Source organism: Zootoca vivipara, chromosome 1 (assembly GCF_965207765.1).
Source record: "Zootoca vivipara chromosome 1, rZooViv2.hap1.1, whole genome shotgun sequence".
Taxonomy (NCBI): Eukaryota; Metazoa; Chordata; class Lepidosauria; order Squamata; family Lacertidae; genus Zootoca; species Zootoca vivipara.
The window spans coordinates 40,727,496-40,743,276 of record NC_142582.1 but is presented as its reverse complement, the minus strand read 5'-3'; the positions used below and the strand labels follow the sequence as shown (position 1 = coordinate 40,743,276).

The window sequence follows — 15,781 nt, the reverse complement described above, 5'->3', positions numbered from 1 at the left end:
AGACGCTAGCTGGAAACTTATCCAACCCACCCAGAGAGAGATTTTCCTATAAATGTTTCATGACAGCCACCTTAAGGCTAAATAGACATCCCCCACTCTCTGTGCCCACTCAAGCAGACTTACGGTAGCTTCCTTAATGTGTCAGGAAGGGCAAGGATCACTTAATCTTGCCCATCTCCTCAGACTGTACAAATTAAATGACTCAAGTACGACAAGACATCCAGGAGTCAGAGATACATAACTAGGATCTGGTACAGACACGGCATATAAGTCACAGTAGATGTGAGCAACTTTATCTGCAAAATGTCTAGCAATAGTGTCAGAATGGGAAATCACATCCTTTCCCCCCAATTCTTGATGCAACAGACTCTAAAACACAGAGTGGTTCAGCTAGGTGACTCTGGGTAGAAGAAAAGTGTGAGTTTTTTCATCACCACAGCAGAGGACTCAACATGGGCTCTAGTCCATGTCCAGTCATGTTGTCTTCAGGTTTCCTCCCACTGTTGCTCAAATAATTGTCTCTGCCACTTTATCACCCTGAGATCCCTCAAAAAGCAAGGAGGCAGGTGGCTCCATTATCAGCTGCCTGAACCCATCAGTTTGGGTGAAATTGTGTCAACCGCCTAGGTCATTTTCCTATCCCAGAGACTGACCGAGACTTTGACAGAATCACTGATATAGCAGAAAACTCACTCAGAGCAGTTGGGAAATGATTTAGATCCATATTTGGACCTTTATAATGGGTCCTGCACCACTGTGAGCTTAGGAGCTTATTTAAGCCTAAACCTCACGAGGTAGGAATCTATATATGACAATAAATCTATGACCCTAAACCCAAGTCCATACCTAGGTCACCACCACCCCATACAGAACCAAAAAGCCAAGTCAAGAATCTGCCCTGCAATATGAATGGGTCCTGACATCAGTTGGTAAATTCACACAGCTGCCAAGTAGTCCATGAAGTCCTGAACGTCTATTGAAGGGGTGGAATCAACATGGGCATTGAAGTCATTTAACCACTAATCAGAGAGACTACTGTGCTCAATACTACTCCAGCTAGCTCAGGCAAGGAGACTGCTGACACAGTGGGGAGACCTGAACCCAGGGGCACTTGAGGCAAAACAGGAAGTGCTGCTTTCCCCTGCCCTGCTGCTCCTGCTACTTATTGCCACTGGTACCGATTCTCTACCTGCCTGCTACTTCCACAATTTTGGGCGAGAGCTCACATGATTTCGGCTGGGGACAGGGGCAGCACCTGCTGGGTGTCCAACTTGGGGGGCTTCTGCTGCCTCAGTTTGCCTCATGGCAGAGCCAACTCTGCCAATATCCCAACAGAATTCCCATTCTGTCCTCACCTATCCTCAAGTATAAACAGGAAGATGGTTTAATTGGGATCCTGGTTATGCTGATGGAACTTCAACACTGCAGCAGCTCTGCTTCCCTACCAACCTCCCTGGACAGGTGCTATAGAGAGAATCCTGGAGGAGAGATCTGGGGCAAATTCACCCTGCCCACTTCATCTAACCTTATCTGTGTAATGCATAGCAAGTCTGCTCCCTCACCCAGGATCAAGTCCTGGATAACCATGCTCTTCCTATTTATGGAACTACCTTCTAAGATAACCACCTTCAGACTAAGAGGGATGCCACCACAGCCCCAAGGACTGTTTGAGCAAATGAGCTGGAAGAGAAAAAAAAATGCCACCTAGTCACCCCTGCTTTTCCTGTAATGATTAGTCTACCATTCCTCCCATTGCATGCAGCCCTTATGACCATATGTGGCTCCTAAGGATATCTCCAATACTGGACAGTAATATTAATCTTAACACATGCTTGTAAACCCATTCCAAGCAGCATTTACAAATGCAGTAAGTTACATCATTATGGTTGTCCGGCTTGTTTTAAATATACATTCCCAGAAGTTTTTCTTCTTTCCTTTTAATCAAGTACATAGTTATAGCTCTGCCTTAAAAAATAAATAGCATGACATTATAACATGTAAATCTGCATGTATTAAAATAAATTATGAAAATGGGTGATTCTCCTACCCTGCCATGTTGTTAATCCAAAATGTAATAATTCCTCACTCTGTTCCTAGAGAAAACCTCCAAGGACAACACCAACTGTACACAGTGGGTTCTCTTTTATGCACCTATATTTCTAGATTGCAGACTATACAATTTTGTGCAATAGAAAATACCACATGTATTGTAACTTTATACTGAGCCATGGGTTCTTCCATTATCATATGCATCACATATTGATCAAAGCTAAGAATATCATTGCGGCAAACAAACCAGAGGAAATCAATAAGTATAAGAGTGCTATATTTAAAGTAAAATTGCAGCTGGATAGTTCGGCTTTCCTATGAACTTTCTGCTGTTCGTATTTAATATAGCATAGTCTGCGTTATTCTATCCTGCTGTTCTATGCAGCTAAAATTCACTGTATCATGTTTTAAAATTCCAATATGATAATGAGTAATCTTGTAGCTTGGTAGCCAATGACTGACATTATGCCAAATCTGAATTATTTTCCATTTGCATAAAGCAGGGATTTAGAACCCGTGACCCTCCAGATTTTGGGGTATAGGTTTGGGGTACATAATTATAAAATTATCAATAGATTGCCTTTGGGGGCATAGGCCACCCAAAGCAGTTCAAAATTTCAAAACCCACAGTGAATATGACATTCTAAAATCACCCCTGATCTCTGGCCATGCTGGCTGGAGTTGATAGGAATAGGAATTCAGCAATACCTAAAAGACCACTTGTTCCCCAACCCTGCCATAAGGGAGGTGGAAAAGAGTGGAATCCAGTGGGTGCCCTTGTACTCATGGAAGGGAGTTGGAAGGGGGGGGATAAATAATTTACATCACCTACTAGTTCCCCTCCACCTCCAGCCCCCAGCTTAAACTCATATCCAGAGAGTTGGAGGACTTTTTAGATCAGTGGCTGCAGAGGGAAAGTGGGCTTGGCAAAAATTGCTCCCCTTCTCTTCCGTAAGTGGATGCCTCCACTGTGAATGTGATGGGCACAGAAACAGTAACTTATCTTGATGATTTAATCGTTAAGATTACTGGAGACATGTGCTGATTCACTTCTACTATACCCAAATTTTCAAACAATGAGTGCTACCATTTAAGAGGCATTATCTACACATTTCAAGGAAAGAGGTTAATTGTGTCAGAGAGAGAAAAGAATGATGATCACCTCTCACTTTTATTATACAGATTAAATGCTGCTAGCTTCACTCTACTTAATTATTTCCTATGCAGCCAGGGAGTGTATCTTCCAAATCTCTAAATGAATAAGGTGGACATTAATGAGGAATATCAAAGATCTGAGAGTTAAACTTTGATCCTAATTATATAGAAGAGAGATAATAAGCAGTCTTTCAGGCAATTATGGTACAACTCTCTAATCTATAGAGTACAGTATATATAATGTAGTTAAAGGAAGCTGAACATGAAACGTATTAGAATTGGAGGGCCAAACTGTAAAATTAGCAATTCACAATCTACTTAGCAATTTTAGTGTATGCATCAAAACTCAAGAGGGAGGTAAGTACAGACAATGGCAACATGTGTAAATTCAGAGGCTAACAATTCTGCTATAGTGGAAATACAATATATACATATTTTACAACTTTCCTTGAAATATTCAAACCATTTATGTTGAAATAGTCCACAAAATCAGTGTACTGAGCGTACACTAAATTAGACTTTGAAAAGGAGAAATGGCTCAAGGTGGGGTGGGTCCTTACTGAATATTCACATATGATGCTACACCCTTTTAAAAGGAGCAAGGGAGTTATTGGACCAACGCAAATGGAAACTGCATCCTTCAAAGCAACCACATCAAACATCTACAACAAAAAGAAAGGCTTTAGTAGCTGAGGGAGTCAGCCAAGACAAATCTGAACTTTGCTTGACAAAAAGAGCCTAAAGCCTTTCTGGGAAAGTCAGTTGTTGTAAAGGAAGAGACTTCACAACATTAATGCTAATAATATAGGGATCATTCCTCCTTTATTCATTCATTGTTCCTAAACTACCTCTCATCCAAATGAATCCCTGGGCAGTCTACAAACAACACAACTGCAGATAAAAATATAAACTATAACTAAAGCAAAAAGGACAAAAAGTAGCATAAAGTAGAAGATTAAAAAAACCAATACTGCTCAAATCATGAAACCTTGGAGATGGTAATCAGTACCACTGAAAGCTTGCTTGCAAACATATAGTAGCAGTACGAGTAGTAGCAGCAGCAGCAGCAGCAGCAGCAGTAGTAGCAGTAATAATTATTATTCTGGGTGGCTTACAATATAAAAATATATAAAAACACAATGTTTTGACTTGGTACGGGAAGTCTATTGATGTAGACTAACATACCCCTAAAGGTAGAGGGTCAGATTCAAGTATTCCACTACACTAGCTGAAGCCAGTGCAAGAACTCCTGCTAATACAACAGGTCTTCCCTCTTCTTCTTCCCCCAAATCTGCTCTGAAGGACTGGGAGAAGCCCCAAAAATGCTTGCACTGATTGAATGATTTTATTAGTGCAACATGGATTTCCTCCTAGGGAATTCCATAGTCAGGGTGCCACCACAGAGAAGGCTCTATCCCATGTCACCATACAAAGAGCTGTCTCCATCCACAGGGCACAAAGTGCTGCCTCTGCATATCTTAGAGCCAAGGTTGACTGGTAAAGGAATCCCAGCATAGCTCCTTGCTATGACCTCTCTCATCTGAATCTGTGTCGATTCTATTATTATAGTGGCATAAAAGCCTTAAAAGCAATGCATAAACATAACATGGTATGATTCTAAAGACAACTCAACTATTGGTTTTAGATCATGAATATGGGCCTTCCATATATGTCTTCCATATAAGTAGTTAAGAGCTGTCCACAGGCACCACGCTGGTTGTCAGAAACTCGTATGGCAATGTCCTTTGGCACTGTGGGCTTGCAATACCCAGGCCTCAAGCCAGGCCCTTCCTCACCCTCATTTCAGAAATACTTCATGACTTATTTCCAACCAATAAGGCATATTCAAGCAATCCATGTTGTAGCTATTGCTGCCTGAAGAGAAATAGGAGGTGATAATATTGTCTGAACAGATGCTCAGGTATTAGTAAGTGTATGGAGGAAGATTCATCCATGCTCACATTTGCTGGCTATCTCCTGTCTTCTCATTCTTATGAGCACTTGGTTAACTCACCCCCCCCCCCAAAAAAAATTACCTTCTTCAATAACGGAATGCTATAGAAGTGACTTTTCTTTGAGACTGATAAAAGGATAATTGCCAATACTGTGTTCATTCTAAAAGGAGGAAGCCCTCCTCATGCCTTACCCAGGATTACTCAGGTTTCTAAATCACATGGAATGCCTCTGTATGTAGATAACGCTCCCTGTTGCAGAAGCTATATTCAGTGTAGCTAAATATACAGTCAAGATGCTTTCATTATGTTTCTGAATACCAATTGTTTGGGATCACAAGCAGGAGAACGCTTTTGACTTCATATCCTGCTTGTGGGCTTCCCGTAAGCGTCCATCTGGCCTCTGTTATAACAGATTGATAGAATAGGCCGAAGCAGGGCTCACCTAATATTTTTATGTTCTTTATATGTGAGCAACACATTAAGAGGGCTACAGATTCTTAATATTGTCCTCTTATATCTAATGGCCCCAAGCCATTCATATCATGCCCACATTTAGATGTGGCGCTTTAAATTAATTTAAACTACAGTAGCTGCGGCACTGTATCAAACTGCGGCACTGTATCAAACAGTGTAGAAAAACAAACAAGACCAGGAACATTGGCAGAGTTTTGAAAATGCTTTCAGTTAGGTGTGTTATTGTAAAGCATCCTGCAATATCATCTGAAAGGAAATGAACTGTTTACCATATGTGCACCATCATACGAAAAGAGATTGCACACAGAGACCTGGTGTGATAGGACCTTATGTTAATTGCAGAACTACCACTTTCACGATGTAGAGCTTTGATAATTGATATCATAAAAGGCATCTATATCACTGTTACTTGAAACAGGGGAAAATTTATGCAGCCAAACATATCTATACATAATTGTCAGTAAAAAAGGGGTTAGGGATCCCAGAGTTCTTAATTTCTAGAGAAGACTCAGGTTGGTCATGACCTCTCTCCTTTGGGCTGGTTATTCTCTTTGAACCATGCAATTCACCAGATGCATGAAGCTGGAGCTCCCAAGCAATGACTCCATATCCAAATATTCTTTTTATATTTTGTAACTAAGAATACCTTATCCACACTGTTTCTGCTGGGGCACAGAGTGAGAATTCTGATTACTGCAAGTAAAGCATTTAAACTTGAGGTTGTGGTCTATTCACTCCAAGGTGGAAGAGTAAAGTTGTAAGCGCTTAATACTGGGGCTTATAAAGGTTTAACCACCCATATTTCCCACACTTTGCAAATGCCGCACTTATTTCTGTTTTAAACTCTGCTGGGAGCTCCAAGAGTGAGTCAGGCCCCCACACTTTTGAATTCAGACAATCACCCATTTTTCTTCTGCAGTTTCCTACACATGTGGGACTTCAGAATTAACTTATATTCCCAAATATTTCCCAAAAGAAACAGCATGCTGCTGTATCTGAAATAGCAGTACTGCAGTACCTCTGGTTAAGAACTCAATTCGTTTCAGAGGTCCGTTCTTAACCTGAAACCATTCTTAACCTGAGGTACCACTTCAGCTAATGGGGCTCCCACTGCCACCACACCACTGGCGCACGATTTCTGTTCTCATCCTGAGGTATAGTTCTTAACCCGAGGTACTACTTCCGGGTTAGTGGAGTCTGTAAGCCGAAGTGTTTGTAACCCGAAGCGTTTGTAACCTGAGGTACCACTGTACAGTGGTACCTCTGGTTGCAGACGGATCCCGAGGTTTTTGCAACCTGAGGACTGCTTCTGCACATGCACAGACCATCTACCGCTTTTGTGCATGCTCACACAGCAAAACCTGGTAAAATACTTCTGGGCTTGCCGTGCGTGCATCCCGAAGTTTATGTAACCAGAGGGTTACGTGAACGGAGGTTTGACTGTATTATTATTTTTTTAGACCAGGTACTTCTGGTGTTGAGAAGGAGGAAAAGGTCACTGCTTGGACATGAGAGGTTTTTTTTTGGTGTTTTTATGTGCCAATCTATATTCCCCCCCCCACCCCAAACCAGATCTCTGTAGTCTGCACACAGTTCAATGGACTTAATGCTGTATTCATTCTGGATACAAGCAACATGCAAACCGCAGTAGTAGTTCTGTATTCTCAGGTACAATTTGGGCTTATCTTTAATTATAAGAGGATACTAATTCGGCACTTTCAGGGTAGAGGTTCTAGCAAATTGGATTGAGGATTACCACCTCCTGCTCTTCTGAAAGATCCAAGACAAATTAAATCAGCCCCAGAAGGTCTCTCCTGACAGACTTTTAGTATTGACTTTTCATTATATTGTGAAGAGATTTCTAAAAATAACTTCTCTAACACCAGCAGTGAAAATGTATAACTGAAAAGGTAAGGGGTTCAGCAGAAAGAAAAGAAAAATGGTTTACTGTTAGAAGAACATAGAAAAGTCAATGTGTTCCTTTCCCTCCACTTCTTCCCTTGGCAGTGAGCACAACATAATTGCATTTGAACAGGGTAGCCAATATGGTGACTCCCACAACTTGTTAAACTGCAACTCCTATCTGCCCCAGTGAGACTGGCCAATGGTCAGAGATGCGGAAAGTTGTAGTCCAGCAACATTTGGAGGGTACCATGTAAGCGACCCCCTGTCTTAGAAATATAACTATTTCTATGTTTTTATATTGAGTCAGATGGGTGGACTGTAAAGCTTGCATTCTCAGAATTAACACTTTTCCAGTACCCTTCTGTTAATTCAGTTGTCTCAACTATTCTTTTCCCAGATCTCTCTTCTTGCTTCTATGTTCTGATAGTTCTTTAAAATGACAACCTGGTACATCTCCATATACTGTACAGTTACACTAGAGTCTGTCACCCCTGCTTGCTCCACTCACCAACCCCTTTGCTAACTCCCCTCCCCCTTGGCTACCCCCTCACAGCTAGCTCAAACCTCCCCTCACCCTATAGCTTCACAACTCATCTTACCCGACCCCTCAGAATAGCACAAGTTGAGTCCAGTTTTTTAGGCCATTACAAACAAAGGCCCAGTCTCACTAAAGATTATATGCACAGTGGAAGACGGGATATGTGTGTGTGAAACCGAAGTTCACTTCTATATCCCGTTCTACATATCACGGTCACATGTGAACTGGCCAACAGAGGTTTGTCGACACTACTGGAAATCAGTGCATTTCTTAAAATACCATCCTGGATTGAAGAGGTTTCAAACTGTAGCTCTTTGGTTTACAACTACCCCTAGGCCAAAAGGCAACTACCAATCCAAGAAATAAATAAAATGAGTAAACAGAAAATAGTAGCCACTTACACATCACCAGAAGAAAAGACTAAAAAGAACACTGATTTCTTAAAATGTGCATATTTAGATGCAAATTTAGTAACAATTGCAATACTTTAAATAGAAATACAACACATCTCACCAGCCTTCTGCCCAAGTACTAATTGTTGATGCACAACTTCAATGCCTCAGCCCTGCCTTCTTATCGTTCTTTGTTTTAAAACTGTACTTGGACTATACAGTCCTTCAAGTAGAGGACTATCTTCTGTTAAAGTAGGACACATGACGACCCAAATCTAGAGTATTGTTTTGTTGCCTTACTGATCATTGTGGATGCTTCATCTTATACAAACGATTTATGTATCCATACATTAACATATACTTGATGACGTAACTTAACTTGCTCAACAGCGTTCTAATGTTGCGGACATGTGCAACTGTAGAAACTCTTCAGCTTTTTAAAAGAGTTCATAACTAGCATACTAGCAAATAGTACCCACATATACTAAGGAGCAACCCAGTTGTACTAGCAATAATTTAAATATTGTAAGAAAAAACGAAAACTAAATGGACAACAGAAACAGAATATTGGGAGAAAAGTATATGAGGCAAATTTCCTGAAAGCAGCACAACCCACAAGTGCAGACAGCTCTTTTCAGTTTTAGATGTTCTAAAGGGGTGGGGGGAGAGTATGCTAAATTCAGTCTTATCAATAATCAAAGGTTAGCAGATGCTGAAGGTTCTTCTGTGCACTTCCCATTCATGCTAATGAGATTCCTTGCTAATTGATATTTCTTTTCATATTGCTACACTGGGGGGGGGGATCTGAAAACATTCTGTAACATTCTGTATAGTTTAGATGTGCAACTTCCAGTTTCATTAACTAGAATTTCCTTTGCACGGTGAGAGCTTTATGAGAAAAAGACACGACGAGGAACCTAGATGACGATGTTCTCAATTTCAAATGTGCTATACTTAGCAATACTGTATGAGCAATGCTCATTTAGCAGGTAGGCTAAAGACTGTATAACACAGCTCTGTTTGCCATTTCCCAACACTGGAGCAAGAGGATGACAAGTCATCAGTGAGCTGTTACAAATGGGGGTTATGCAAGGAAGTATACAGACCAAGTTATAACTACATGAGCCATATCTAGTAGGGTAAAAGTAAAATATAATAAGTGAAAAGTGGTCCAGTTCAGATATAACATTAAACCATGGTTTAACATTGCCAAAAAGGGCCTACTCTAGCCTTGGGCTCAAGTGAAGATCGGAAGCAACCTCATACTGAACCAAACCATTGGTCCACCTAGCCTACTATTGTTGACACTGACTGGCAGTGACTCTTCAAGGTTTTGGGTGGGTGGTATTTCCCAGCCCTACTTGGAAATGCCAGGGATCGAAGTGCAACCTTCTGCATGCAAAGCCTGTGCTCTACCACTGAGCTGTAGCACTTTCCCTAAATGATAAATTATGAGTTAGTATTACATTGAAACCAGCTTACTATCTAACCCAAACAGTAAGTTAGGAATCCTTGATGCAAATGCAGATGATTAACTGATGATGGATGCAGTCTCAGTAGCCATTCTAATTCCCCGTCTGAACTATGTAGATCTGTTAAGCTTGGATGCCTTCCATCACACACACACACCGCCCCCACCACTTTCTGTAAGATATCAGCCTTCAAATAGCACATCTGTGTTAAAAAGGTAATTGTGTGGTGGACACTCAGCTTCACACTGACGGCCACTTGTGAAAAGTATCTCATACAAACCAGGTGATTTTTTTTAACTACAACAGAACCCTTCCCTTTCCCTTTCCAATTGGTAAGGACTCTGATCCAAGGGAGTCTCTTGCTGGTAGGACAGGTAATAATTGTTGGTCTGCCTCCCTGTCTGCAACTCCCAATACCACTTCCAACACTGCTCTGGTTTTCCAGTGCTCCAGAGCAACATTTTAGAGGAAACAGAAAGGTGGAGGGGAAAAGACAAATCTGCAAAAAAATAAAAATCTCTTCTCCTTCCTGCTTTCTACCAGCAAGAGCAGAGTTCAAAGGAAATTAGGATTCTATCGATCACAACTGTTCTGTGCTATTATTTTGATTGATAATGGTTTGATTTTGCTTTGTTTAATTTGACTGCTTTAAGCTTGTGGGGAAATTAGATAAATATATATAAGATACCCCAATTAATTCTTTGCACACTTTTGAATCAGGCACTTTTATTATGGCCAGTGCAGTTCTGCTGCCATGATCATAAAAAGGTAAAGGTAAAGGGACCCCTGACCATTAGGTCCAGTCGTGACTGACTCTGGGGTTGTGCGCTCATCTCGCATTATTGGCCGAGGGAGCCGGCGTATAGCTTCCAGGTCATGTGGCCAGCATGACAAAGCCGCTTCTGGCAAACCAGAGCAGCACATGGAAACACCGTTTACCTTCCCGCTGTAGCGGTTCCTATTTATCTATTTGCATTTTGACGTGCTTTCGAACTGCTAGGTTGGCAGGAGCTGGGACCAAGCAACGGGAGCTCACCCCGTCACAGGGATTCGAACCGCCGACCTTCTGATCAGCAAGCCCTAGGCTCAGTGGTTTAACCACAGTGCCACCTGGGTTCCTGCCATGATCATATATGAATTCTATTAGCACAGTTACCTCCACGTGCTACTAAACTATGACTCCCATCATCTCACACCACTGACTATGCTGGCTGTGAATGGTGGGAGCTTTAGTGAGAAAGTGGGTGCAATTTTAATCTGCTTTAGTATTTTAACTTCTGTATGTTTTAAAGTAGAGTTGTACTTTTATTCTTGGTTTTAGTCTTTTATCTTTTGTAAACTGCTTGGAGGTTTGTTTGTTTTTTACTATCAAGCAGTATATAGATTTTATGAAACAAGGAAATAGTTAAACAACATCTGGAGGCCACTACACCTGCCACACATGTATCAGATGCTTAGAAAGTCAGAAGAAGATGTATTGTGGTAGGTGCTCACTACAATTTAAATCAAATCTAATATCATTTTTCAGCTATTACATATAATCAAAATCATTCTATCTTGCAAAGATTCTAGGACAAATTATTTTTAAGCTAAAAAGCTTTCCTTCAAGAAATTTCACCCAGGTAAAATACCCAGTTTGGCATGCCCACACCCACACCTGTGTGTGTTTGCGTGCGTGCACACACACACAGACTGCGAGCCTCAATGGTACCTCAACAACCTGGATAGCCCCCCACCCCTCGTAGCTACGGCTCTGGCTATTGTTATCATGAACAAACAAAGAAATTCCTGCAGTGGTCAAAGCTTGCAGGAGCTCCAGGACAGGAAAGATGGGAGACATACAGGAATGTTTTCCATGCTCAGAAATGGAGAAACTGCAATATCCTGAGCTAATCACTATGAGAAAAGTAGTAGCGACTTGTGTAGATCCCTTCGGTTTTCTCTCAACATTTGAACAGTTTCTGTGAAAAATCTACCATCCACCTTAGGGAAGATATTCTTGGGATGATCAAGTGGTTATTTGGTTTAACATTTTCCGAAGGTGGTATGCGCATGACTGCATGATGTGAACCAAGCAGATAGCTCCTCTTATGGACAGCTGTACTATATCTTTGGGCAGGATTAAACGAATGAATGCTGTCACCAGAAGCCTGATCAAGGACTTCTGCTTGCACAACAACTTCTCCTCTCCCTGCACATCCTTCAAATTTGGCTCTGGGGTGTTGGGATTGCTCCTGAAACAGAACATGGCAGGAGGGAGGATAGTGCCATCCAGCAAGATTAAATGTTTGCCCTAATGGAATGATGGTCACATATCTATTGATATATAAATAATTTACAGGATTTTTAGTGAAGCACTTCATACAATGACAAATTCATGTGACCTAGAATAGCATGCAAACAAACCATTTCATAAATCAATTTAAATAATTTTAATTATTTATACTCACACTATTAAGAGGACAGGATATGCACTCCGTTCTGTGAAATCCTTTGGAAATGACAACTGTAAAGGAAGTTCTTTTAAGAAAAGAGTAAAACATTAAAGGCTGGTAGTTTCAAAGATGAAAAAAATATATTATTTGAAAATGTTCTGCTTGGTTCTCAACAGCATTCAGATATATTTACCATAGTCATCAATGTGAAGCATTTTCGTTTCTGTCCTGAATGTTCTTTTCTTTAAGACTGCTTCATTTAATCCAGAATTATTTTCTAATATATAAAATTCTGCAAGAACAAATGACAAGAAAAAGAAACACATATGTGTGTATCAATCGGTATAGTATAAAAATAACAATCCATATTTTTAAGGAGGCTAAACCCAAACCAAATGCATGTTCTAAAAACCTATTTATATAATGGACACTATGAACACTCTTTAGCTCAATTTGTAACACAATTGAATTTGATCCATTGTTAAATACTGATGGTTACCAAATTGAGCATTCTCTTAGGTGGAGCAGGAATAATATTATCTATATAGAGAGAAAAGGATGTTCAGCTGAGTAAGGCCACAAATGATTGCCTTGAGTATTTTCCTATTTCCACCTTTTGATTCTCTGGGGTATGGATGGACAACTAAACTACTGTAGGCCATACCTGCCTGGGGTGTGTTTGGAACTGCCCTGCAGCCTCCCCACCTCAATCCCAAATTAGGCTAAGGGGAAACAAAGCATCTGTTGAATCCAGGACAGGGCAGGTGATTTTCAGGGCAGTAACAGGGCACAGAGAAGGTCCAAAATTCAATCCCTGACATCTCCAGGTAGGGTTGGGAGAGACTCCTGAAATCTTGCAGAACTGCTGCCAGTCAGTGTGAGCAAAAGTGAGTCAGGTGGGCCAATGGTCTGACTTAGCATACAACGAAGTCCTCTGTTCCTATGGTCGTTAATTAAATGAACCAGTGCAGAAAAAGTTATACATCAGGGGATAGCTTGCCCAGTGTGCCAGAATGAAAATAGAAGTTAAACTCTAGTAATGCATTTTTCCAGTGCTCAATTCAGAATGCCACAGAACCTTAACATTACAACATTGTTTGAATTAATATTTTTTAATCCAGCTGTATCTGGATATTTGATTGGTTTTCTCTCAGCTTCAATCTTCGTTTTTCATTTTTTTATATCTCTCCTCATTTAGGGCAACAAGGGATAATCTAGCTAGGAAGTAATTTCTGGGCAGTCAACCAAAATATTGTAATCATTGTTTCAGATACAGTAATTGAAGTAAACTTCAATCGTGTATTTTCTGCTTTATTAATAGAAGAGATTATCTAATTTTGCATTCAGGCATTAGATACGTCATTGGTTTTATCGTAAATGGCAAACAATGATCTCTAGACATTATCCAATTTTCTGCTAAAAAATGCTCTGAACAAACGAAATCTTTCCTTTGAACCTTTGCAGATGGAGACTCTAAAAAGGATCAGAGCCAGACATTGCTTCTTTGTACAAGTATCAAACCATTATGCTGACAACTGCCTAGTCCAGTTAACATAGACAAAAATATTGTACTTTAAAGAGAATATCAAAAAGACTTGAACAAGGGATCATCTGGTTTCAAGTCTTCACCAATTAAAGTGCATTAGTTACATTATCGAAATGATGCACAGCTGCATGGAGTGGACTGAAATGTTACTTTCCATCCATACACTTGCAATTAAATTATATTTAATGCCAAGAATGTTCAAACTAAATGCCAGCAGTACAGTAGTGCTAAAATTAATGAAATGCTCTTATTTATTTTTGAAATTTCAAATAAAAAGGTAAGGAGAACACTGCAAATCCCCAGCTCTGTTGGCAGAAAGAAGTTAGGGAGGAGAGCAGGTGCCTCTTCACTGATAGAAAAGTGTAGATGTGAGACCCTAAATTGGAACCTCTGCTCTCCCAGTGGAGAGCAGAGGCTCCAATATAGGGTCTCACATCTACACTAGCCTGGCCCCACATTGGAACCAAAAGGGATAAAGAAATAAAATAAAAAATCCACATGGGGAAGGTTGTCCATACTTCCTGCCTTGGCCAGGATGAGCCAACAGGATTTTGGATGTGGCAGGTAATATGTCACTTCACACACTCCCAACCCTACTAGGCTTGTACTTTTATATCATCAGTGGAAATTTTTTATTAGAGTAGAAATAATATTGAAGGATTTGTGTGGGTGGGTTTTTATTGGATATATCTTACAGTTTTGGAGAAACACACTGCACACTTTTAAAGAGTTTTGTAATATTGCAGAAGATTAAGAAAAGTAAAATTTGGTTTATTAAACGTAGGTTGAATTAGACAAGTAGCACTCGTAAAACAGCACCTTAATCCAAACTAATTGGATTACAGCTTTAAAGTATTTCAAAGCATATAACAGAGTCCCTGTAACAGGAACTCAATTTGCATAGTTAGTGAAAGGGATCGTGCCATTGTGCCACCTAATTAACGCAAGCATTAACAGGAGTTAAAAGATATACATCTAGTATAACATCAGTCTGCAAAATCCCTGGTATGTTATAGTCACTTGATTAATTTTCCTCTACTCTTATCACTTACAGGGATGTTTATTGCTAGGCTGTAATTAAGATGGGTTTTCATAAATTAATTCTGTGAAGGTCTAAAAGCAGGAGAGAAAATCCACAATGAACAAGTAGTATAGACTTACTTTCAGGATTGCTTGTACTATGCACACTGACAACTGGAACACCAGGTCCTATAACATCAGACAACACACATACAATTAATAAACATAAAATTATAAAATATAGAGGCATCAGCACTTCAGTAGAAAGCAAGCATCTCATGATGCGCTTTAGCAGCTCTGCACTCAGTCCTCCAAACAATTAATGCATGTTCTTCAACACTAAACCCATGAGTAGTCTCGTTAATGCCAGTGCATTACTAGGATAGTCTCATGGTGAATAATACAAGTTTGAGGTACTATTATTATTATCATCTCAATTTTACAGTTGAGAAACTGACACATAGAGCGATTAATAGTCTGATTATAAAAAGTATGGAACACCTGCAGCTACTATTAAATTCAAAAGAGAACAGTGAGTATTCAGCACTTTTCAAAGTCATTTGGAGGCTGTTAGAGATTTAGGGAAAGAACTCAAAAGTAATGTGTCCCAGGCTCAGTTCAAGATTCAAGGGACAGACAACAGTATCACAGTCAAGGACAGTCTGACCTCAATTTGTGTTCTTGCTGCTGCGATTTCTACTGTCCAACAGTCAAGCTGGCTTCTGAATCTGTTTCTTTCTAACCGTGGACTGCTAAGATGAACATAGGAAAACCACACACACACACACCCTTCAGCAGCAGCAAGTTCCTATGCTGTTCCCTGAGATTCATGATAATCAT

General features: G+C 40.2%; 1 protein-coding gene across 2 annotated transcripts in view; it reads right to left on the bottom strand.

Moving 5' to 3' along the window:
* The window catches only part of DPP10 (dipeptidyl peptidase like 10), a 233,828-nt gene that overhangs the window by 18,346 nt on the left and 199,701 nt on the right, over nt 1-15,781 (bottom strand). For both annotated transcript variants that reach the window (XM_088652166.1, XM_088652178.1), the window contains 3 exons: nt 15,083-15,130; nt 12,569-12,667; nt 12,391-12,460 (listed from right to left, as the gene is read on the bottom strand). In XM_088652166.1, coding sequence (XP_088508292.1) covers nt 12,391-12,460; nt 12,569-12,667; nt 15,083-15,130 — 217 coding nt within the window. The remainder of the gene's footprint in view (nt 1-12,390; nt 12,461-12,568; nt 12,668-15,082; nt 15,131-15,781) is intronic.